Source organism: Ochlerotatus camptorhynchus, unplaced genomic scaffold (assembly GCF_037179485.1).
Source record: "Ochlerotatus camptorhynchus isolate MF236.1 unplaced genomic scaffold, CSIRO-AGI_Acam_v1.1 ptg000144l, whole genome shotgun sequence".
NCBI lineage: Eukaryota > Metazoa > Arthropoda > Insecta > Diptera > Culicidae > Ochlerotatus > Ochlerotatus camptorhynchus.
Window position 1 is genome coordinate 747,761 of NW_027040634.1, and position 26,107 is coordinate 773,867.

General features: G+C 39.2%; 3 protein-coding genes across 3 annotated transcripts in view; 1 reads left to right on the forward strand and 2 right to left on the reverse strand.

Moving 5' to 3' along the window:
• Positions 1–17,827, reverse strand: part of Pax (Paxillin) — a 198,687-nt gene extending 180,860 nt beyond the window's left edge. Inside the window, exon 1 of the mRNA XM_065221558.1 lies at positions 17,739–17,827. Coding sequence (XP_065077630.1) covers positions 17,739–17,751 — 13 coding nt within the window. The 5' untranslated portion in view covers positions 17,752–17,827. The remainder of the gene's footprint in view (positions 1–17,738) is intronic.
• The window catches only part of IKKbeta (I-kappaB kinase beta), a 526,241-nt gene that overhangs the window by 284,753 nt on the left and 215,381 nt on the right, over positions 1–26,107 (forward strand). The gene's annotated exons all lie outside the window — the stretch shown is intronic.
• LOC135700907 (CD63 antigen-like) overlaps positions 23,725–26,107 on the reverse strand; it is a 152,082-nt gene continuing 149,699 nt past the window's right edge. The window contains exon 6 of the mRNA XM_065221575.1: positions 23,725–26,071. Coding sequence (XP_065077647.1) covers positions 26,006–26,071 — 66 coding nt within the window. The 3' untranslated portion in view covers positions 23,725–26,005. The remainder of the gene's footprint in view (positions 26,072–26,107) is intronic.

The window sequence follows — 26,107 nt, forward strand, 5'->3', positions numbered from 1 at the left end:
CCCTCCTCCCCCTTTAAAGATTAAATACATAATCACAATTAACAGTTTGAAATGAAGGGTGGTAACAGAATTACCATTTTAAAATTCCATGTTTTCTACCGGATTTTGTGGTCAATAATTCAAACAATTCCCGGTTTAATAAATCATGGTTTTAGAAAATATATGAAAACTTGTTATAGGGGAATTTACGTATTCTCGTCAATCTAAGCAGCGTCTGCACTTCTACTAGCATTTTCTCAGCGTCACGCACATATATGATGTGTCTGTTTGTTTACATTCATCTGCTGCTTGCTTCTCTATCCATTCCAATCGACAGAATTTTTCAAAACGTTTTGAAAGCGTTTTTACAACGCTCCAAACTTCTCAGGTGAGTGTGACTATTGTCGGCAGTTTTTTTTTTCTTCGGCAACCTTCCCATTAGAACTGCGTGTTAACCAGCTGTTCTATTATCGGCAACTCGAAATCAACCTCATTTTGTAGTGCGTATGCTTTATTTGAAGAAAAATGTAGCATTACTGGATTGCTCGATCGTTCAAATATAATCAGATTGAAGCTGAAAGGCTAAACAATCGTTTGGACACATTCAGGGAAGTGCGTTGATGGGAAAACATAGTGAAATTAACGTTTAAATTTTGGTTGCCGAAAACAGTCAATGGGTGCCGAAGCCAACATTTACCCTACTAAATTTATATATTTCTAACAATTTATTTGGAAATCGGTTTAAATTATCAGCAAATATTAAAAAATGTAAAGATCCAGCATTTTTAGCATTTTTAGAAGTAAATCAATGCTGCATAACAGCAAATTAAAAAAAAATGCGTTAAAATAGAATTAATAATCAAGAAACTATTCTCTATTTTAGAAAACAATGAAATCTACAGAAGAATATTCGAAATCTCGGACTATAGGGTGTCTTAGAAAGTATAAGCACACTTTCAACTCGGCGCCATTTCTACCCCGATGATGATTTATCAGCTGTTCATCGATGTGTGTTTTTGTTTACTTATCGCTGAACAAGTTTGTGGGCGCAAAGTGCATTTTTCTTTATAAAATCATCAAAATGCGAGGCATTTTCCCGGAAAAGTGCAAACAGATCGTACACAAAGTGCATTATTTCCAACCTATCAGTAAGGAAGTTGGCGAAAATGGAGGAAGTAAGTATCAAAGCAGTCCAAACCACCATACGGAAGTTCGGTGAAGAATTTACCTTCGAGGACACACCACCGTAAACCGGGACCGGTGCGAAAACTGAACCACAACATCACCCAAGCTGTCGTCAATAAGAAAAGTGTCTCTGTTCGTGATTTGACCAAAAAACTGAGAACATCGAAGAGTAACGTCCAACGTGTCAAGACAAGAAACGGGTTGAAAACGTTCAAGAAGCAGAAGAAGCTGAAAAGGAGTCAGAAATAAGCCTGGGCTGGGGTACGAGTAACCATAGGGAAGATCGGGTAACCAACCCCGGTGGGACCTTGCTCGTATGCTGACAGGGAAGGGGGGGCCTCCTCTCTCCGGAGAGTGCAGTCTTCGAGCGTCTGTTCACCATGGAGGTGCGGCTCAAAACGGCGTCTGTTATCCATGTTAGGAGCGGGTGATCAACGTCCTGGTGCCAGCGTGGGACTCTAAACAGTGCTGTGCACGGTGGTCCCCCGGCGAGACAATGGGGGTTGGTGCAGGCCCTACAAGCCAGCCGTAAAAAACAAAAGTACAGGAAGCAAGCAATGTAAATACGGACCGGAACAATCGGCATAGACCCAAGTAACGGAAACGGACTAACGATTGGAAACTCGGAACATGGAACTTAATTATTCTGAAGTACCCGAATTCTTTCCGATTTATTGAGGGTCCGCAAGTTCGACATCGTAGCGCTGCAGGAGGTTTGCTGGAAGGGATCGTCGGTACATACGTATAGGAATAGTTATACCATCTACCAGAGCTGCGGCAATACACATGAGCTGGGTACTGCTTTCATCGTGATGGGCGAAATGCAGAAGCGCGTGATTGGGTGGTGGCCAATCGATAGCAGAATGTGCAAGTTGAGGATCAAAGGCCGTTTCTTCAATGTCAGCATAATCAACGTGCACAGCCCTCACTTAGCAAGTGATGATGACGATAAAGACGCTTTTTACGCGCAGCTGGAACGGGAATACGACAGCTGCCCAAGCCAAAATCGTCATCGGAGATCTTAAAGCTCAGGTCGGCCAGGAGGAGGAATTCAGACCGGTTATAGGAAAGTTAAGCGCTCACCAGCTAACGAACGCCAGCGGCCTTAGACTCATCGATTTCGCCGCCTCAAAGACCATGGCCATACGTAGTACCTACTTCCAGCATATTGGTACACCTGGAGATCACCGCAGCAGACAGAATCGCAAATCGACCACGTTTTGATCGACGGAAGGCACTTCTCGGACATTATCGACGTCAGGACCTATCGCGGTGCAAATATCGATTCGGACCACTACCTTGTAATGGTCAAGAAGCGCCAAAAACTTCCGTTGCCAACAACATTCGGTACCGACGCCCGCCACGGTACAATCTGGAGCGACTGAAGATGCCCGAAGTCGCAACTGAGTACGTGCAATGCCTCGACGCAGCGTTTTCGGATGAAGGAGAGCTCACCGAAGCCCCTCTTGACAACGTGAAGGCAGCCATTAACAGCGCTGCTGAAGGCGCCGTTGGGTTTGTGGAGCAGAATCGACGGAAAGATTGGTTCGACGAAGAGTGTCAGACGGTTTTGGACGAGAAGAACGCAGCGCGGGCGGCGATGCTGCAGTAAGGAACCCGTCATAATGTGGAGCGATATAAACAGAAGCGAAGACAGCAAACCCATCTTTTCCGGGATAAGAAGCACCGCCTGGAAGAGCTGGAGTGCGAAGAAATGAAGCAGCTGTATCGTTCTCAAGAAACACGCAAGTTCTACAAGAAACTCAACGCATCCCGTCAAGGCTTTGTGCCGCGAGCCGAAATGTGTCGGGATAAGGAAGGGGGTATCTGTGAGGTGATTGAAAGGTGGAAGCAGCACTACGATGAACATCTGAACGGCGCAGAGGCGGAGGACCAAGGCGGCAGGAGGAATGGCTTCGTCGGTACAGCGGATGTAGGGGACATGCCAGCTCTCACGATAGGTGAAGTTAAGGATGCTATCCGACAGCTTAAGAACAACAAAGCAGCTGGGAAAGATGGTATCGGAGCGGAACTTATCAAAATGGGCCCGGATAAGTTGGCCACTTGTCTGCACCGACTGATAGTCAGAACAGCTACCGGAGGAGTGGAAAGAGGGAGTAATATGCCCAGTATGTAAAAAAGACAACAAACTAGAATGTGAGAACTATCGAGCGATCACTATTCTTAACAAGGCCTACAAAGTGCTTTCCCAGATCATCTTTCGTCGTTTATCGCCGCTAGCAAACAGATTTGTGGGAAGTTATCAAGCCGGTTTTGTGGACGGGCGATCGACAACGGACGAAATTTTTACGTTGCGGCAGATCCTCCATAAGTGTCGTGAATATCAAGTCCCTACGCACCACCTATTCATCGATTTCAAGGCCGCTTATGACACTATTGACCGTGAAGAGCTATGGAAGATTATGGACGAGAACGGTTTTCCCGGGAAGCTGACCAGACTGATCAGGGCTACGATGGATGGTGTACAGTGCTGCGTGAAGATATCGGGTGCGTTATCGGACTCGTTTGAAACTCGCAAAGGACTACGAATACGTCCAAGACAAAGTATCTGTTAGCTGGCGGAACCGAGCGGGATAGGGCTCGCATAGGCAGAAGCGTGGCAATCGACGGAGATGAGTTCGAGGTGGTGGATGAATGTGTGTACCTCGGATCATTGATGACGTCGGATAACAACTGCAGCAGAGAAATTCGTCGGCGAATTATTGCCGGAAGTCGTGCTTCCTACGGACTCCACAAGACCCTGAGGTCGGGTAAACTTCACCTCCGTACTAAATGTACCATGTACAAGACGGTGATAAGACCTGTAGCTCTCTACGGGCACGAGACGTGGACGATGCTCGAGGAGGACCTGCAAGCACTGGGTGTTTTCGAACGACGAGTGCTTAGGACCATCTTTGGCGGGGTATGTAAGAATGGTGTATGGAGGCGAAGGATGAAACACGAGCTGGCGCAACTCTATGGCGAACCCTGTATCCAGAAAGTTGCGAAAGCAGAACGGGTACGTTGGACGGGATACGTTTTAAGAATGCCGGTCAACAATCCCGCAAAAATGGTGTTTGCCTCGAATCCGGCCGGTACAAGACAAAGAGGAGCACAGCGAGCAAGGTGGTTAGACCAAGTGGAGCAGGATCTTGGAAGTGTGGGACGGTCAAGAAATTGGATACAAGCAGCCACGGACCGAGTGAATTGGCGTAACACTGTGATGCAGGTGCAATTCTAAGGGATGTCGGACCAGGAAGGACGAAGGAGACGATGGACACTGACATTTACGTTCCGGAGTATTTGAATCGGCGTCTGCGGCCCATGATCCGTCAACATGATGGCCCAGTACAATTTTGGCCCGATTTGGCGTCAATGCACTGCTCGAAGGACACGGTAACTTGACACAAAGCAAACAATGTGCAATACGTACCAAAAGAGGTGAATCCTCCGAATTGTCCGGAGGCCCGGCCAATCGGAACTTGTTGGACCCTTTCCAAGGGATATCTACGGAAACAATTAAAGGTAGCGAATTCAATCGAAGAATTTGAAAAGGACTGGACAAAAGTGGCCAAAAGTTCGCTCCTTGGCATACGATTCCAATTGAAAGAGAATGCTATAGAGAACATAGATAAATACTTACCCCCAAGACTTCTACATTTACATATCTTCCCATCCGTACCGTTATATTTGATAAAGAGTCACGAATTGTTCAGATATTGTTAAAAATCTAACACTGCTTCTTGATTTCAATTCCGTCCAAATACATTGAAACGTCATTGGACTCGCTTCGACATGTTTTTGGGTAGAATGGATGTAAATATTCATATTACGCATTCTTATTAAGCTTATTTTGTAGCTTTTGAACTAACCCAAGAAGAGAACTGCACATAAAATTATACAAAAGAACCATCAAGACCTGTTTGAACGCAAATCAATACAGGTTTAAATTAAAAACAGCAATAACAGCTGTAGGAATTAAAAAATGCGTTATTACTTTTTGTGAAAGATATATTGACAAACATTGATATGGGCGAACATAATCAATCAATACAGCTGAGAAAATAAAATCTTGTCATGCAGTTTTAAGTAATAACTCAAATTTATCTACGTCTAACAAAACATAAGATGAAAAATACGTTGAATCGAGCTTACTAAACCATTTTAGAACTGAAAAAGGGTTACTGACCTGAACGGTTATTGATAATGACCCGCCAGAACAAAACATCGAATTTCATGCGATGTTTTACAATTTGACCAAATACTTTTGTTCCAGAACAACATTTTTTAGGCAACAAATATAATACATCTAACCTTGCTAAGGTTAATGTGATCACAATAATCTACACCATTCAGACTTATTTCAATGGCAGCCTTAGCCATTACATATTTATTTTTCAAACAGATTTTCCGTGACTCCGTGAGTTTACCGTTAAATTGGGAAGCTTACTGAAGGCATCCCACGACATTCTTCTTGCAGAACAACTGATGCCAACAACATTTCCCTATCTCCACAAGATCATCACAGATTTATCAACCAACAAACACAAACTAGGGTAAATTATGGCTTCGGCACCCATTGACTGTTTTCGGGAACCGAAATTGAAACGTTTATTTTACTGTATTTTCCCATCAAAACTCTTCGGTGAATGTATTAAGCCGATTCCTTACCTTTTCAGCTTCAATCTGATTACATTTTTACGACTGTGAATTCCTGTCATACCATATTTTTCTTTAAATGAAATATACATACTACAAAATACGGCTGATTTCGAGTTGCCGATAATAGAACAGCTGGTTAACACGCAGTTCAAATGGAAATGGTGCCGAAGAAAAAGAGACTGCCGACAATAGTCACTCTCACCTGAGAAGTTTGGAGCGTTGTAAAAACATGTTCAACCCGTTTTGATCAATTCTGTCGATTGGAATTGGTAGAACAGCAAGCAGCAGATAAATGTCAACAAACAAACCTGTCATGTATTTGTGTGACACTGAGAAATCGCTAATAGAAGTTCGGACGCTGCTTAGATTGACGAGAATACGTAAATTCCCCTACATTGATCTCACTTTCCTTTCTTTGCCTTTGACTTCCAGTCTGATTACTCACGGACTTGTTGACAAGGTGATAATTAGTACTGACAGCAGCAACACAAGCTTTACATAATTCCCCTTCCGTAATTAAAATATTTAGACTAATAACAACAATACCAATCCGCTGCTTTTTCGATGCATTTCATCGCTACAAATTCATCTCGGTACACACCACTCGTTGAATCGCCCTGCCCCGCGCGACTCTGCACAAGTCGTAACCCACCGACCAATAAACAAATATCACTTAGCGGCAATGTAAACAAGCAGAGCGAGTACTGTTGCCGGTTGATCACCCTGCTCTATCCGACCTCTGTCACGCCCCTCCAGTTTCAACCAAAAAAAAAAGGCACACCACTTCTTGACACAGTGTGACATCTTGTCTAACACGCTAACTACCGCCCGCCCGTTGAGTGGAGTTTCAGTTCAGCATGGTAGAAGGGCACATGTAAACCGAGATTTCCCAAGCCAGAACCATAATCCGGAAAAACACTCTCCACTTAATCAATTTTAATTAACTAATTAGATCACGTCACTTTCATCAACTAGCTCTAACCATGGTTTCGTCGTCGTTTTCACTAATGCCGAAAACTGTTTGGTATTACGCGCGTTAGGGGAGATCCAGCAAACGAACGAGGAAAGGTACTGACGAGATCGCGATCATAGACGAGACTAATCGGTGGTTCGCAGTGCAGTTTGCTTCTAGCCATCGTGGTCGTCATCGTCGTCGTCGTTGCCGGGGTGATGCATCATTGTGATCGAGAAGGGACGCTAGTATGCTTATGGTAGTAGACCTGATCTAGTAGTAGGTAAGGTATTATTACAACATACAACCGGCCACGAGGAAGCGTCACAAGAGCAACAAATACGGCGGCAGAAAACAGACGAGAGAGATCTGTCGTCATCGTTCATTCGTTTGTTCAATGGGGAACCCGGTTGTCTGCATGTAACTTACTAATAAGCCCCCTTTTTACAATTGTGGCGGTAAGAAATTGTTTCTGTGATGTTATTTACCGTTGTGTTTACATGACTGAAATTTGTAACCTTACAACAATTTTTTTAGATGGATGCATTTGAATACAAAGTGAGCGGTGACTAAATCATATATGAGACGCCAAAACATTTGTTTACGGTTGGTTCGATTTAGATGGAGTGTTGAAGGTAAATAAGTAAACTTCTCTTCTATCTACTAGGCTTTTCCTTATGGTCAGTGGGTTTAGAACAAACTCCAAGTCATCCTTAGTATAACCACAGACAAACAGACATAACACTCGCAAGTTGTTCATCGAACAAGCATTTAACGATCAATTCAAAAGTATCGTAGTTGGTAGTACCGCCACCTGTGGCGCGCATGGCCAATTCCCTTGCGTTTGACGTTTACACACTACCGCCATCCGTTCAGCCTACTACCCACCACAGTATACTCAACAGATGGCCGTAGTGTTTTAGCGACGATGTTCAACAGTGAGAAATATTCAATGTTTTATGTCTGTTTGTCTGTGGTATAACGGACAATCTTTAGTATAATGGACGCACTCTCAATAAGTGCTCAGGAGGAACTTAAAATAATGCTCTGACTTAAAATGGTTGCAGTTTTTGCTGGATTTTTCGAAGATGCCTAAATCTCTGTGAATCCTAGATAGTATTTGTGTATTTTATATCTTTTAAATAAAACTCTGAAATCTCTTAAACCTCTCAGATCTTTCACAACATTAGATATATGTACTCCTTCAGAGCTCTTCGCCGAAGCTCTCTGAACCTCCTCCAAACCTCCTAACCTATCTTTAGGTCGTCAAACCTCTCAAATGTTCTTCAAGCTTCGCAGTAACTTCTATTCATCAGTTCCCTGATCATCTCAGAGTTACTTTAGAACAGGGTGGCAAGTGAATTTCTATTTTGATATTCCTGGTTTTTTTCCTGGTTTTCCTGGTCAATGATTTAAAAATTTCCTGGTTTTAAAAACCATGTATTTATAAAACAATTTTTAATAAAAAAGATAAATAAAGTGAATCCTTGTACCATCGTTCTTCGCGCAATGCGGAATTTCGCAAACCAAAATAGGTATTAAGGTTCTTGTGAATGCCCGTGAAATCTTTATCTGATTGTTTGCTGTAAAGAAGCTAGTAGGGAGCCGCGCTACTTCATCGTATCATGGCACCTATTTCCATTCTATGTGCTAAAACTATAATAGCAAAGCGTTTTCACTCATGTTTTTGCAAAAACATCTTTGCTTACAAGATTAATTACGATTGACACTGAAACATTTGCGATGAACCGTAAAATGAGCGATTTTAGGGGTGTATGACGAAGAAAAGCTGAGATACGACGGACTAGCGCGGAACCCTAACTAATGTCTGAAATTTAGAGATCTATAAGCCCCTAAATCTTGAGATTTCTGTTTTTGAAACTGCGTTTTTTTTAACTTTATTATTGAGATTTTTAGTCAACGTTTATCTCAAGGTGAAATTGCGAAGTGTGATATGAATGAGGACTCTTTAAACAAATCTTTGCTTCTAGCAAGTTTACGGATTTCCGGTTTGTTTAAATTTTCCGCAAGTTGCCAACGATTAAGGATCTTATTTAGCGGAGCTTGAGCTTGATTGACCGCCCACGGTTGCTACTCTGTTACTGCCAGATCAGCTGTAATTACACAGCGAACCAATAGACGATGCTTGGGACTAGCAATCATCCTCAATGTGTAAAAACTGGTGATCTTAAATTAGGCAATACCAGCGCCGGCCGCACCCGAACACAGGTCAAGAAAGGAATGGGAAGGATTGTGTTGACATGACACTCGCTTTGATGGAAGCCGAGAACACCTCTGCACTTCCACGAGGAATCACTGGGATGTTGGATAAGAGGGTTGGGTTTGCAGCAGGGTTCGTTTTGGTAAACGATAAGCTAAATTGATGTCCTAACGATCATATAACGCGAAGGAGCTTGGGACTAAACCCACGGTCTACTGCTCAGTAAGCAAAAACGTTTGCCACTAGGCAGACGAGCACCTTTTTAATCACCGAGTTGCTGTTATTACCATTTAGTCATATTAACAAATAAAACGATTGACGAATCTTGAATGTGGATGGGCCTGAGATTAGACTCATGATGTTCTGCTCAGTAAGCAAAAACGGTTGCTCTAAGGCCACCGAGCCCCTCATATCACATAATACCGTTGCTCAAATTTGTGTATCCATTCAAATCCGGAACCAACGACAACAACGAGTTTCGCAAAATACACGATACACAAGCGATTTTACCATAAATCTGACCTGGGACCGCGTTTTTCTGCTCAGTAAGCAGGCCACTGTAACCAACGATCTTTCAAATCCGAAAACTAAAAACTACGAAAAAGTACTTAGGCCTTCATTAAGTTCCACTTTCACGCGACGTTCAATGTTTCAATTTGCTCTTTACGTATTGTTCAGGCTATAAATAGGCCCTTTTCAAAAGTTACGCGAGAAATACGCACAATCGTCGCCTACCTCGCAAAACTGGTTCCAAACGACAACAAAGGCATAAGCAACGATGGATTGTTGAACTTTGCTGGCTCCGGTGGTGTAGCGCACAGCAAAAAAAAATGTAATAACGATCTGTCTCTGTCTTATCTCAAATACAAAATGCCAATGGTATGAATGTATCTATATATAACTTGGAAATGACGTACAATCAAATAAACCCGTAACCCACTCACTTGGTGAGGCTTCAGAATCGTCCAGTGGGCAGTGCGCTCTACACTCCAAGTTCCCTTTTTTCAAATTTACCGCAAATTTGATATTTTACCCATTGCGTGTTGATTAGTCACAATGAAACATTGTGACAGAAGTTGAGGTTACTAGTGTATTAAATAATCTAGGTCCTATTTAGGATTATCCTATCCTATCCAAATCTGGCCAACGCCCACCCTAAACCTAAACCTGTTCTAATCCACCTGAAATGACAAACGAATGGAAGACTTTGACTACCCAGCCATGCAATAGTCTCATTCCGTGCCTTATGGCAACTTGATGATTCTATTGCGCTCATCTTTTGGCACCACCCAGGGGAGACTTGGTCCTGTACCCAATGCTTAACTTATCTCCATTCCACTCAGCTACTCGCAATTTCTTGTGATATAGTGGGCGGAATATTATTATATGAGATAATTCAATGCAGACGTCTTTCCAAATTTGGCGAATCGACAGGTAATCGGTGAGTTACCACGATAGTTGCTATTCAACAACTCGACAACGTCCCATCGTCAACGCCTGCTATGAGAATTTCACATTGCAGACGCCAACGAAATGACGTCATCGAGCTATCGATCAACTACCCTGGTTATCGCCTGGTACCTTATAGCACGATGCTAGGAGGCGAACCGGAAGAATCGATAAGCTACCTCCCCCCTTAAGGATCTTATTTAGCGGAATTTTGATTAAAATTTGATTTCAAAATCATATGATTAAGAGATTTCATAAATAACGCTGGCTTACTAACTCTTATTATTAAAAAGACTGACTGCTGAAGTTCATAGAAGCTCCCTAAAGTTCGTAGAACTTCCCTGAAGCGTTAAGGTCTTTCCTGAAGGGTTCGGTTCATTGAAGTTTGTATTGCCTGAATTTCATGGGACTTCCCCGAAGTTCGAAGGACTTTTTTAAGATCTTATGAGTTTTTTGAAATTCATAGGAATTTCTTAAATATCGTAGAAGTACCACGAAGTGCGTAGAAATTCTCAGAAGTTCGTAAGACTTCCTTCAAGTTCGAACAACTTTTTTGAAGGTCTGAGGACTTCCCTGATGTTTGATGGACTTAACTGAATATATACAGTGACCCGCAACGAAAAAAATCCACCTGAGTTAGTATCAAAATGTTTACTCAAACCTAAACATACTTCTCAAAAAAAGTACTTTTATGTGTTCTAATAATAAATCAGGTATTTAAGAGAAGAAAAGAAGATGTTTTAATTCATTTATTCAAAAATTTACTTTTTTGTAACGTTTTGAAAAAAAATCAACAAAAAATTATAGGACAAGAAAAAAACTCTATTTCATAAATTCGACACAAGAAATCGATTCCATATCGGCGAATTATTCCCAATTGTAATTAAACATTGAAAAACCCCTCGGAATTAGTTTTGAAATATGTCAACATCAACACTCCGTCATTTGCCGCCATTTTAAGTCGTCCGTCAGTTGCTTATCGCGGAAAATAGTGTTATCTCGCCGAAAAATCATGGTTGGCAAACAAATTTCAATTTCCATCCGAAATTTGGTGGTAAAAGACTGCCAGAACAAGGTATCACAACGGAAAATTGCTGCAAAGTACAACATTAGCCGGGGAGCAGTTCAGGAGATTTGGGCGAAATATCAGGAGATCGGATCCGTGACTGACAGAACAGGTAGAGGAGGCGTGCGCAAAACGGATCATCGGACTGATACAATGATTATCCGGGAAATAAAGAAAAACCCTTCAATAACGATCAGGTCGATCAAGGAGAACCTTCAGCTTTCGATATCCGATCGAACAATCAGCCGCAGGATCAGTGAACAAGGTTTGAAGAGCAAATTCGCAAGAAAGCTGCCGTACATCAATGCCAAGAATAAGAAAGCACGTCTTGAATTCGCCAAAAAGTATATCAATAAATCGGTGAATTTCTGGAAACGTGTCTTGTGGACCGACGAGTCAAAGTTCGAGCTCTTCAATCGAAAACGTCGATTGAGAGTGTGGAGAAAACCAGATGAAGCCCTACAGGATCGACATCTTCAGCCTACTGTAAAACACGGCGGTGGGAACATAATGGTATGGGGCTGTTTCGCATGGGCTGGAGTAGGAAACTTAGTACGGATCAATGGCATAATGAATGCTGATGCCTACATCGATATCATCAATGATAATCTCCAGGAATCCGTGGCAAAAACTCGAGTAGGAAAGGACTACATCTTCCAACAAGATAATGATTCGAAGCATACTGCCAAAAAAACGAAGGCTTTCTTCAAATCCAAGCGGATCAAACCATTGGAGTGGCCTGCCCAAAACCCAGATTTGAACTCTATTGAAAATCTATGGGCAATTCTGGTTAATAAGGTTGATAAGACTGGTGTTACGAACAAGGACCAGGGTGGCCAGTGAATTTTCTTTTTGAAATTCCCGGTTTTTTCCCGGTTTTCCCGGTTTAAATCTTAAAAAATTCCCCGTTGTAAATATTAAACAAAAAAAACCAAATTGAACGCATTTTTAAGAACGCTCTGAAAGGAATTTACAAAAAGAACAAACAATGTGATTTAAGAAGATTCCCAAGATTCTGGGGCTTTAAAATTTGAGTAGTGTCTGAAACTAGAACCATTTTTCAAAATTTGTGATTACTAACAATCTTTGTGATGCAAGATTTGGAGTAAAAATAATTAAAATGTGAGATTTTGGAAAATAATCAAGATCACAGATATGAAAAATTAAATAAATATCATACTTATGAGTCGTGGAGTCATAATTGTCACGCTCTGAGACTTGGAAGCATTTTAAGGGTTATAACAAATTACATAACAATCTATAGAATCTAGAGGACAAACCCTGGATTTTTTAGTAAATTTTAAAAGAATTCAAAGTTTTGATTTAAAACAAATATTGAGAAAGATTCCCACACAGTTTTCGAAGGAAAAGCTTTGAGCAGATTTCCAGAATTATTCTGACATGAAAACCCTAATAATTGTTAGATGAATTTGGAAGGATTTCTGTGGAGAAGAATGCAAATTCTAAATTAAATTGTTAGATAATTTTAAAAGATTTAAAAAGGAGTTGTCAAAAACAAAACATTGCGGAAAATTCCTACGTGATTCTGATGAGATTTGTATGGGTATCGTGAAGAAAATTAGAGATGAATTTTAAGAAGAATCCCAAGAGAATTATGATCAGAATTCAACAAGAAACAGAGTTCTTAGATTGTGCTGGCAATAATTTCAACCCTAGTGCGAAGAATTCATCACAGAACTCCAACAAAATTTATTGCAAAAAATTCTGAGAATTAGAAAGAAATTCTTTAAAATACTCCAAGGGGTTTCTAAATAAAATTTCGAAAGATTTCTGCTGCTTTGAATAGAGTTAAAAGAAATTTTTGAAAATATTTTCAAAGGAATCAAAGTCTCCGAATAGGCTTAAGGGAATTCTAAGAAGCATTCCAATTAAATTCTTAGACGAGGTTGCAAGGAAATTCCAAAAAGAATTCAACGGCAATTATTACGCGGAGTATCTTCTGGTTTATTTTAGAACAATTCCAAGATAATTCAGAGCCGAATTCCAAGTTAATTCTGGAATTCATGTCATGAGAATTTTGAACAACGAAAAATTAAACCCCCGGAAAAGAATAATTCAGTTTCGGTTTTTACAAATATTTGTTTTGAAAGTCCAGCATCTTCAATATTTTCTTTTAAGGACCTTGCACTTTACATCTGAAATTAAGACGACAAAAATCAATTTTCAATATTGCTGAGTGATTAAATTCTAAAAACAATAACACGGGAAACTTAAAAAAATAAAGCAGCAAATAGAGCAAAACATTCATTTGGTAAAGGATAACTCTGTTTCAATGATTTATTCTGAAATTCTGGTTTAAAAATTTATCCTATGGTACGGTTAATTTATTTTCCCGGTTCTCTCACCGAACTCCCGGGTTTTTCCCGGTTTTCCCGGTTACTTTTCAAATTCCCGGATATTTCCCGGTATTCCCGGTTTTCCCGGTTTGCTGGCCACCCTGAAGGACACGTACTTTTCAGCCTTGTCTCGAGCCTGGAGCAGTATTGACCATCTACATCTGCAGAATTTGGTGGAAAGCATGCCAAAACGTCTTCAGAAGGTGCTTGAAGCTCATGGTGGACATACTGGGTACTAAAGGTCGCAAATCGATATTGCGATGATTTTTTTTTGTTGGATTTACGAAGTGGATTTTTTTTCTTGTCTTATCATTTTTTTCAAAACGTTATAAGAAAGTGAATTTTTGAATAAATGAATTAAAACATATTCTATTCTTTTTCTTAATACCTGATTTATTATTAGAACACATAAAAGTTTTTTTTTTATGATAATTATAGTTAGGTTTGAGTAAACATGTTGATAATGATTCTGGTGGATTTTTTTTTGGTTCGGGGTCACTGTATATGAGGACCCTAAATTTAGAAGAGCTTCACTGAAGTTCATAAGGCTTTAAATATCGAAGGGTTTTTCAAAAGCTTGTGGATATTTCCTTAATTTCTTGGAAATTCCCTAAAGTTTGGAGAGCTCCAATGAATTTCGTAGGACTGCCTGTAGTTCTATCGACTTCTCGGAAGTTCTAGGAACTTTTTTGAGCTTGGAGAACTATGTTGAAGGACGGAAAAAATCCATAAGTGTCATAGGATTGTCCTTAAGTTTTAAGCAATGCCTAAATGTCGTAGAAGTTACATTAAATCTGTAGAAAATTCTGTAAAATTCGTAGTTATTCCCCAAAGATTAAAGGACTTCCCTGAAGTTCGTAAGACTTCTCTGAAATTTGTAGAACTTCTCTGAAGGTTCGGAGAGATTTCCTGACCGTCGTAGGTCATCACAGTAGTTCACAGGATTTTCCTGAAACTTGTAAGACTTTCCCGAATTTTGTAGAACTTGCATGAAGTTCGAAGGCGTTATCTGAAGTTTTTAGAAATAGAACTTTTTTATTGAACATGTTGAACAGGTACTTCAAAGTAGTTACGCGTCGGCACTGCTTAAGTCTGCTATCAATTAAGCACAAATCATACATGCAATTGAAAAAAAAATTAAATTAAAAATAAATACAAAATATATTTACTAAATTCTCAGGGTAAATTTTGTTCATCAATGTTTAGTTGTGTGAAAGATTTAGCTTGAACAAAATGGTTAGTTTTGACCTGATTATAAAATGAAACTTTGACAAACATAAAATTTAAAACCTATTTAAATTATACAAACAAGATTATTTTCCTGGTGGATTTATGAAATTCCTGGTTTTTCCCCGGTATTTCCTGGTGAAAATAAATTCCCGACTTTTTCCCGGTTTTCCTGGTTTTCCTGGTTCACTTGCCACCCTGTTAGAAGTTCACAGATCTTCTTAGAAGTTTAGTAAACTCCAATTTTGCCAAGCAAATTATAGATTAATTTCCTGAATTTCAAAGAAGATCAGTGGACTTCATAGAAATTTAGCGAAATTTGGGGTAGCTAAAGGAACTTCATTGTAGTTTAGAAAACTTCTCAGAAAGAATCATGTAACACCACCTGAAAAGTGTTTGGGTGAATTTTGAACGTCGTCGAACTTATTCGTAATCATGGACACAATGAAGCTATTGAGATTAAATTAGATAGTATTTTTTTCTGCTGATATTTTTTAAGAATTTCTTTGGGGTGATTTTTCATAAATAGATATACAATATGTATTTTGCAAAATTACCTTTAGTATGAAATAACCAGTATCATAAAATATTTGAATACAACCAATATCGGGCGCAAACCTACCGTGTTTTCAAGCGTTGCACGACGACGTTAGTGCAAGTGCTTCTGAGTAGTTTTTCCCAACTAGTGATCGATATCTTCGATGCGTACAAACGGAGTTACTCCTAAAACCAACCAAACCCCATGATCATCAGCCACACAAACAAACCCCTTGAAACATAAGCACTGGCAGCTATGGCACTGACGCAACCATCGTGCAGCTAGAAGTACAATCTTAACTGAACGCCTCAAGAAGGAGAGCAAGACGGAATGCCATGCACCCAAATTCAAAACTGCTAGTAGAGTGGTAGCAGTCCAAAATGCACTATTTTTAGTCTTAAACCAGAACAGCGGTCCCCAAACCAAACGATAGTGTTATGCGCTGTGCTCGATGATATAGTCAGCGCAGCAACTTGCGTGGTAGCAGTAGCCGATCCGACAGACGACGACGACGATGGCTTGAGACGTGATTGACGTGTCGTACGATCGATTGATGGCAGGCAGGCAGCTAAAGCTGGACCAAACCATGACGAGGAATGCTTGCTGATATGTTGAAGGAAGGGTGGAAAAGATGAATGAGAGAATCGCTGCCCGGTGCCACTAGAGGAAGACTCATATGGTTTTGGTTGGATGTGAAACCGATAAGGTCGCGTTCGTACGAAGCGGAAGTCTTTTAGCTTCATCAGCAGTGTTTTGACGAGGGAAAATATTTTCCCAGTTGACTTATGAATCAATTACCGGTTGCTGGGAGAAGGTGTTTTTGAATCGGAAAAACTGCATCCGCCTGATCGATTGAATCGTGGACGGAACATTCTAAAAATACGATTCCAAAAGATGTACATTCATGCCAAGTGAGTAGGTCTGAGCGTATAATTTAGGAACAGTGCTACACTTTAATGCCGCCCTTGACACAGAGATCGAGTCCTGCGGCAATGTCGATTCCAAGCGTAGTTGTCAACTGAATAATTTAGGAAACCATTAAAATCAACACTTTTTTATAGCTGCGCTGATGACCACATGCAAGATAAGGTGAGTCCATTACGAACACTGAAGCACTAGCTCGCCAGCAAAACCATGCCCAAACTAGGAACGCAGAATTTGGACTCCTTTTAGGGGAACCACCACGGTGATCGAGCGTGCTAACCAATGTGTGCTACCATAATGAAACTCCTAAGGGGATTGATCAAACTGGTTGATGCTGTTGTTCACGACGAAATAAATATCTTCCGGTGGTAATTTGATTTTGTTAGCTGAATAATCTAAGTAATTTTCTTGAAAGAGAATGATTTCTTGCTGGACTGTGCTGTTTTAACTGAGCAATGTCATAAACAAAATTGAGTATGTAACACCATGCAGTGAATATTAAGATTCTCTGGAGGGCAATACCGAATACACAGATTATAAAATGTGCTAAAAAATAATCACGCTTCTTATTGGTCATCCAGCATGAATTTATCAGAAACTTACTTCTTTCGAAGCCCTTGAAATCCGTGAATGACTTTCAAAATTAAACTTCAATAGAAAAAGTTCAAAAGAAATTAATTTAAGGAATTCTTGGTTGAATGTTGCGAGCCTTTAAAAGTGTGCCCATCCCAACTTTGTTGAGCTTCCTGTCCATTTGGAACAGTTCTGCATTTATGGACAGTGGCATGAATTACTTATCACTTCTCGGAAGACTTTCTCAGGAGCATCCTATCAAAGTTGTTAGGAATTTTCAGAAAGAAGTAATGTTGATGATGAGATAGTCTTGGACAGTTCTTTCTAGAGGCGTCCTGCTAGTTAGTGTGTACATTTAAATGTAAATTTTCTGATAAATAGAATATTTTCAAAAGCAATTTACTGGCTAGCATTGCCGAAAAAGATCTGGTGAATGCTTAAAAAAAATCTATGCAATTCAGAAACATCACTAGATCTTACATTGGTGGTAAATTAAAAAGGTGTTTGAACGCTTGGTCATACATATTTAGGAATCATTTGCCAAATTGATATTTTTGTGATATTCAAAATAAAAATAAAAAGTTAAAACATTCTAGAGTACTTACCTAGATCATCCATGATGAAGGTGTCCGAACAGGTCCTGTCGATTCAACTAGCAATGAGTGAATTGTTTTTCAAACTCTTTAAACGAAAAAACACTGCTTTTTACTCTATTCACGAAAACACCAAATATTAATTGCACTTCACAAATCCAGCTTCCTTACAAAATATTTTGAATAATGACGATATCAGATCCTGATAAATAAACAACCACTTGCGCAGCTGGCAAATCAAAATCACACAACAATAACAAAACACCTTTCGCTTTGATACCGTTCACTGTGATGGAATTGCAATCTTGACTGAAATTGGACTTGGATGAAAGCGATATAAATACACCCTTCGCGACGGATCATAAATTTATATTCCGCGAGGCATCATCGTTCAACGAAACGCGAATTTAGCCCACTCCGTAAACGTAAACATTAATCGAACGCACAAAACGACATCGACGACGGCGAGAACGAGGAATTTTATTTTCGGCTGATGGATTTGCAAGAACGACGTTTGACGTTTTCTTCCTACTGACTTTCGGCTGTGTCTAACCGAGATGCACACGCACACATTCAAGAGTGATGCGATGTTTTATGCTGCCATTTTTGCAAACCGAACTGGCAGCCACACTCCTGCTCGTGCGTGGGTATAACGGAATTTACCGAGTGAGGGTGGTGGATGCGACAATCAGAAAGGTTGAGGTGCACTTTAAAACAATCCTAGCAGGATTCATAGAAATTATAATCGTTATGGTGGGATGCGAGGCGATATTATTCGAAAAGGGTTGAAATGGTAGAAACGGAAAATTCTACATTGATAGGGGAAATGGATGTAATGTCGGCCTAAATGCCCCTAATTTGGGCCCATACATAAATTCAGCAATCGACTAAATTTTCAATAGTGATCAAAAATATCCATTAGTACCGTCCCAATGACGCGTTCATCTAGATAAAACGGATAAATAGCAGATTTTTAACGATGGGCCCAATCTTAGATCCATAGGCCAACATTAGAGCAATTTCCCATATTATGGTCAAATTTTAATGGTGTGATCCCACTGACTTATTCCCGAAAATTGTAAACGGTCTATTTATATGTGCAGTGATCCGAACTGTCAAAACCACAGGATTTTTTTATCTAGATACAAATAATTTATCCAGAATAGATCAGACACGAACCAATTCATAACTTTTGCATGCGGGTGCTCATGGCTTAGCTAAATATTTCCCGCGAACCCGGAGCCAGATGTCATTAGTGCGCTTTGGTCAGAATTTTTATTGTTTTTGCTATGGTCATTCATGTCGGTTTGTCGGTGATATATACACCGACAAACCGACATGAAACTTAAACTTAACTCTTGATCAAGAATCCATAACAGCCGATTCAAATGTGCAGCGATCCTATCTGTCAAAACCATAGAAATCAGTTATGTAGATATTTAAAAATAATTTGTCCGGAATAAATTAGATACGAACCAACTCATCAAATTTGTACGCGTGTTCGTGGCTAGGATAAACATTTTCCGCGAACTCGGCGGCAGATGCCAGTTTTGTGTTTTGATCAGAAATTTAATTGTTATTTTCATGGTCATTCATGTCGGTTTGTCGGTGATATATCTAAATGTTTTTACATTCACACACTTAATCTAGCTCGGTAAAATCAGAGTCAATGTTATAATAAGAGTCCCGCCAAGAGTTAAGCCAGACCAGAAGTACCAATCGAACTGTCAAGCGGGGTACCAAACGAGCAAAGTAAATAAATATTATTGTTCCCACAGCCAGTGAACTACAAGTATTGCATTCATTACTGACAATATTTTAGTAATTTTAGACGAAAAACGTTTCTTCGCTTTATTTAGTACATTGCGGTATTTATAAGTTATACCAAGCACTTGATTGAACATTTTTCAGGTTCTATAATTGTGTTTGTCTCCCAGAGGCTCCGTTATCGACATGAAACATTTCACTTCTAAAGAAAATTCATCCGATGCTAACGCAAAAAAAATCTGGTTGCCATTTCCTCTGACGAAAAATAAATCACAAACAGTGCTGCTTGTTCGCAACATTTTCTCTTGGCGGACTCTTATTATAACATCGACTCTGGGTAAAATCTCCAACAGCTGATTACCACCGACAAACCGACACGAAACTAAAACTTAACTCTTGATCGAGAATCCATAACGGCGGATTCAAATATGCAGCGATCCCATCTGTCAAAACCATAGTAATTTGTTATCTAGATAAAAATAATTTGCCCGGAATAGATTAGACACGAACCAACTCATACATTTAGTATGTGTGTTCGTGGCTAGGATACACATTTTTCGCGAACACGACGGCAGATGTCAGTTGTGTGCTTTGATCAGAAATTTGATGATACTTTGTATGATCATTCATGTCGGTTTGTCGGTGTGATTACCTCGGCATTTACTTTTGCTGATGTCTCAGCAAAATGTTATTTGTTAGCTGAGTCTCGGCAATTGTTCCACTGAATCTCAGCACAATAAATTGCAGAAATACTCGGCTGTTGGAATCTCGGCGAAAATTTTTAAGTGAGCACACTTAAATTTTTTCGCCGAGCTTCCAACAGCTGAGTAGTTCTGCAACTTATTTTCTGAGATTCAGTAAAAACAATTGCCGAGACTCAGCTAACAAATAACTATTTGCTGAAATATCAGCTAGCAAAAAGATATTTTGCAGAGATATCAGCAAAAGTAAATGCCGAGGTAATCGGCTGTTGGTTATTTTACCGAGCTAGATTAAGTGTGTACCTTTATGGCAGTATAATCAACAATCAATACGAAACTAACGAGTTTAAATTGGCTCACCACTTTAGTAGCCTATTGGTCCCAAGCAAACGATTAACGTACCCTATTCTAGTTGAAATTCTATTACTATACTATGTTTGTTTTGATTCGCTATGAAAGTTTGACAGATAACATCAGGGGTGTGTGGATTCATGCAGAACATGCAGGGGTGAGTGAAATAGCTTGGGACTGCTTGGGACCGTTGTTCTGGTACTGAGTGAGCCAAAAATAATAATGATTTTCTTCGGGACCCAGTGGTCTTAGAGTTACCTCTATGGTATAATCATAAAGGTAACTCTAAGACTAGTAGGTCCCGAAGAAACGTGCTCAACTTTTTGACTCAGCTCTGGTACTATCTTCGGTCCCAAGCTACACAGCAAAAAAAAATGTAATATCGATCAATGTAATTCAACCTGATGTATGAAATAATGATGTTATAACAAAAAGCAGATACAATTTTACATCAATGAATGTAATTTTGTTCGCAAAATCGGTGCACATCGTACAACGTTATATTACACAACCGATGGATTGACCTGGTTACAGCAGTTTGGATGTAATATTCAACAACTTTTTTTTCTGTGTAATCGATTCACCCCTTGAAACATAGGAAAATCCACTAACCCCTCATTTTATCTGTCAAACTTTCATAGCGGATCAAAACAAACAAAGTGTAGTACCAGAATTTTGACTAGAATGGAATACGTTTATCGATTTGCTTGGGACCAGTAGGCTAGTCAAGTAGTTAGCCAATTTAAAATTGTCAGTTTCCACCGGTTGCTAATATCAACCGGTGGCAACTAACGATTTTAAATTGGCTCACTACTTGACTAGGCTGTCTTGCAATGAACACTCATACATCTAGTTTTCACTGCAATTCCTATGTATGAGTGCTCATTGCAAGACAGCCTATATTACATGATATAAGGCATAGTCTGTACGGGGTATGAGCATAGAGGTAACTCTAAGACCAGAAGGTCCCGAAGAAACGAGCTCAACTTTTTGGCTCAGCTCTGGTATTATCTTCGGTCCCAAGCTAGTCGATTCACACCTCGAAACATAGGAAAATCCAATAACCCCTCATTTTATCTGTCAAAATTTCATAGCGAATCAAAACTAACATTGTGTAGTACTAGAATTTTGACTAGAATGGGGTACGTTAATCGATTTGCTTGGGACCAATAGGCTAGTCAAGTACCCAACAAACAATTTGAGTTGATCAACAGCTGAATAAGCTATTTTTTAGCTGAAGAAGCTTGTTTTTGCCTGCATAAGCTCTTATTCAACATTCAATGTTAGTTGAGTAGTGAGCCAATTTAAAATCGTTAGTTTCGTATTGATTGTTGGTATAAGAGATTGATAATCTTATGGCAAGATTAAGCAACTGTATTGTGGGCAACACTGTATTCTGCAATGTGTCATGACATGTATAGAAGCCATGATTTTTGTCCTCTATTCTACGCGCCATAAACACCAATGTTGCCTGCTGAACAGTTGATTGAGCATAATCATAAGACGTCAGTGACTTGAATCATTAATAATTTTTGTTCCTTACATTTAATCGAAAAGTGGTCTTTAACAAAGTTGTAGCTGGGAAAATCAAAAGCTCAGCTATCATTTTCTAAAGTATAGTGAACTGGTGAATTTTGAGATAGATATGAACCGAAATTATGGCACGGACAAACAGACATAAACTCGGAAGTTGTTCATCGAACAAGCATTTAACCACAGACAAACAGACATAACACATTGAATACTTTTCAATTTAAAACATCGTTGCTAAAACACTACCGCCATCTGTTGAGTATACTGTGATGGGTAGTACGCTGAACAGATGGCGGTAGTGTGTATACGTCAAACGCAAGGGTTATTGACTATGCGCGCCACAGGTGGCGGTATTACCAACTAAAAATATTTAAATTGACTGTTAAATGCGTGTTCGATGAACAAATTGCCAGTGTTATGTCTGTTTGTCTGTGATTTAACGGTCAATTGAAAAGTATCGTAGTTGGTAGTACCATAGAGGTAACTCTAAGACCACTGGGTCCCGAAGAAAATCATTATTATTTTTGGCTCACTCAGTACCAGAACAACGGTCCCAAGCAGTCCCAAGCTATTTTACTCACCCCTGCATGTTCTGCATGAATCCACACACCCCTGATGTTATCTGTCAAACTTTCATAGCGAATCAAAACAAACATAGTGTAGTAATAGAATTTCAACTAGAATAGGGTACGTTAATCGTTTGCTTGGGACCAATAGGCTACTAAAGTGGTGAGCCAATTTTAAAATCGTTAGTTTCGTATTGATTGTTGGTAGTACCACCGCCTGTGGTGCGCATAGTCAATTCCCTTGCGTTTGACGTTTACACACTACCGCCATCTGTTCAGCATACTACCCACCAAAGTGTATTCAACAGATGGCGGTAATGTTTTAGTGACGATGTTTTACAGTGATAAACATTCAATATGTTATGTCTGTTTGTCTGTGATTATGGTTTCTCCATAGTAATTCCCATATAAACTTCAAATGGTTTGTGCCAAGTCAGTTTCTCACTAAATGAGTTTAAATTTTGGGAGGCTTATCAAGGCCCAATTTGGAACCTTTTGAGCACTGTGGAGCGAATGTTTCAAATTTTGCATCAGTCTAATAACCATAAATTTATTTTTTTGCTGTTTTATACACTAAATCCGTTTACGTGAATATGCGGTCGATTTTACCAACATTATTAGTGAACATTATTTGTACTGCCCTGTGTGGCATAACAGTCCCATTAGCATTTTTGGCGAAAATGAATTAAACATTGAAATCGATTGTCAAGTACCATCATTTTACAATGTACACGAAAAGTTTCCTACTTTGTTCTGAAAATGTTACAAAAATACCAAAACTATGTTGTCCCATCCAAAAGCGCCCATCGAGCAAAAAATCTTTACCCAATCCAAAAAAAATTAAAGACTCCGAAAATAACGGCGCCGGCGAAGTGGTTAACGTTTATACTTCTCACGCTAAAGTAACGAGTTCAAATCTCACTCCAGACAAGTCACGAATGACCCAAGAGTTAACACTATAATTGTGACTAAAATAATAAAAACATGTTTAAATGAAATGTATCACTATAAAGATATCCTTTACCATCAAGATATTATTTCGGATGCTTTTCAGAATTGTAAGGAAAAACTTTAAACCACTGATTTAAGCAAATCTTTATTCCAGACTTAAACGATAAAATACATTTATAAAAATATCAACACGAATCTTGCCTGGTTCCTGATGGATGTACTCCGTCTCACTATCTTCCGTGCCATTATTTGTTCAATCCTTATCGTGTGTGTGTTTGTGTGTGTGTCTGTATGTATAGTACTTACTGCTTGTATGTGTTGTGTATGTGTAAAATCGTTTATCGTATGAAGAGAAGAAAAAAACCAAAAAAATGTGTGTATTTTTGTTTTCTGTGGTGCACATCTGTATCGATACAATACAAATTACTTCACTCCTGTTTCTAAGAGTTTTTGATCATTCTAGGTTGGTAGGTATATATTTTATTTTTATTGATTTGATTACACATCTCCGAAAAAGAAGTGAAACGAGTAAAAGATGAAAATTCCTATCGTCCTGTATTTGACAGTGTGGTTTGGCTCTTTTTGATTTTGACACAACTATTTATTAAGATGCAATATTCACTTCTCTGAGATTAAATTAATGTTTCATCTACGATTTGAGCAGCTTTCATTTTGGTGGGAGGGAGTGGATACCATGGATACAGAAGCGAACACGATGATGCATACACAGTGCTGCGCTATAAAGTGCAAATAGTGTTGCGGTTTTTGGGGTTTCGCTAGTGTTTTATGGTTTCAGAGGTTCGGAGAGTGTTGTATGGTTTTACTCTGGATTGGTTAATTGGTTCCGTCAGTTCGTTTGTTATTCTATTGTATGGGTGTGTGACACCGACAAGCTGGGAGGTATTTATTCTGGGGTTGAAGGTGGGAAAATCTTTCGGAAAATTGTCGAAAAGTCTGACACATTATCATTAGCAACGGAAATGCCCATGGAATGATCATCAATTTGCTGTTTGGTTTTCCAAGTAAAAAACACATGTCTGGATATGTTTGCATTACAGATCTGCTAAACAATGTGATAACCACTTTTCGATAAGTTCCGAAAAATACTTCCCTGTTACAATATTTTTCGTAACTATATATATTTTTATATAATTTTCGAATTTTTTAATGTGGAAATTGGTCACGAGATGAAGTTTACTTGTCTTGTACTTTTATATAATTAAATAGATTTTATAATTGTTCCTTTCTGCTGAAGCATGTTCACGTTTTGTTTTTTCATTGGATGGACTAAAATTTTACATGGAAATGAATTTTTGAATGTTTTTAAAATTAACCTAAACGTTGTTTTAAATTTTTATAAACTGAGATTCATTTACGGAACGAAATAGTTTTCAAAAAGCTGTGAGAGAACACTTGTGTACGAATCTAAAAAGCTTGCTTCACTACAATATGTAGAGGTGCGCGATATCAACACAGGATATATGCTGGGATTCACTTTGCTTACGTCTAAAAATGCACAGTTCTCTGCTACTGCTAATTTGCTGTATTCTAGTTTTTGTTTTAATTTCCTTTTGACAATGGATCTGTAAATGGGTAATCTTTAAAGATTTTACTTTTTCATGAGAAAAACTCCTCTTACCGTTTTTGATTTGTTTTGTATCTAATCCACTTACATTTCAACGTTTTCTCTCGGTCGTTTTGACGCATATTTTACCTACAAACTACAAATATTATTGTGTGAATGAGTGACTCACTAGCTCTATCTTTCTCTCCGGCTATCTTTTCCTCAAATGTGCTGACAAAGGTGCTCACTTTTAACTTTCTTTTCCAATGTCATATAATATAAGATTCATTCTAATACAATGGCGAAGTAACAACTTGAATGTAAGTTTGTTGGTCTCAGATCACCTTCGCAGCCACCCAGAATTTCGCTTCCGTTTCTGGCTCCGAATAATAATGGGAAATCGGGTGACTTTCTATGGCTTCTAGTTCTCTTCCCCTAGTCTCAAACATATCAATTACACCGAAAGAATGAGCCGGAATGTGATGGTGTATTAATGAATTTCAACCTCCCCAAAACTATTTTGCTAGGGATCAGGAATGATTTAATGGAATTCCATTGTTACGCAGGGATCGACTTTTCCCTGTTGTCGTCCGTTTGTTGGGTTACTACTAAAACAAATTTCGAATGCTTATACGATGGTTATCACATTCTAATAGTATTTCTTCTTCTAGTTCGTTTTCTTTTGTTGCTTCCATCCGTTCTGAAAAGCTTCTACGTTGAATTTACGAGGAGCTTTACGATGGGATTACATTTCGGAGGTTTTTCTTCTCGATAATCGATGTTGGGTACACTTTTTCTTCTTGTTTGATAACGGTGATGTTCTCTCTCGCTTTCTTCAGAAACAGTTTAGACAGTTTCGTACTGTCGTCGGAAAGATCCATACAGGCAGCAAGCCAGCAGGACGGCTACCAACTAGAATTTGAAAAGGAATATTATTATCTGATGAAT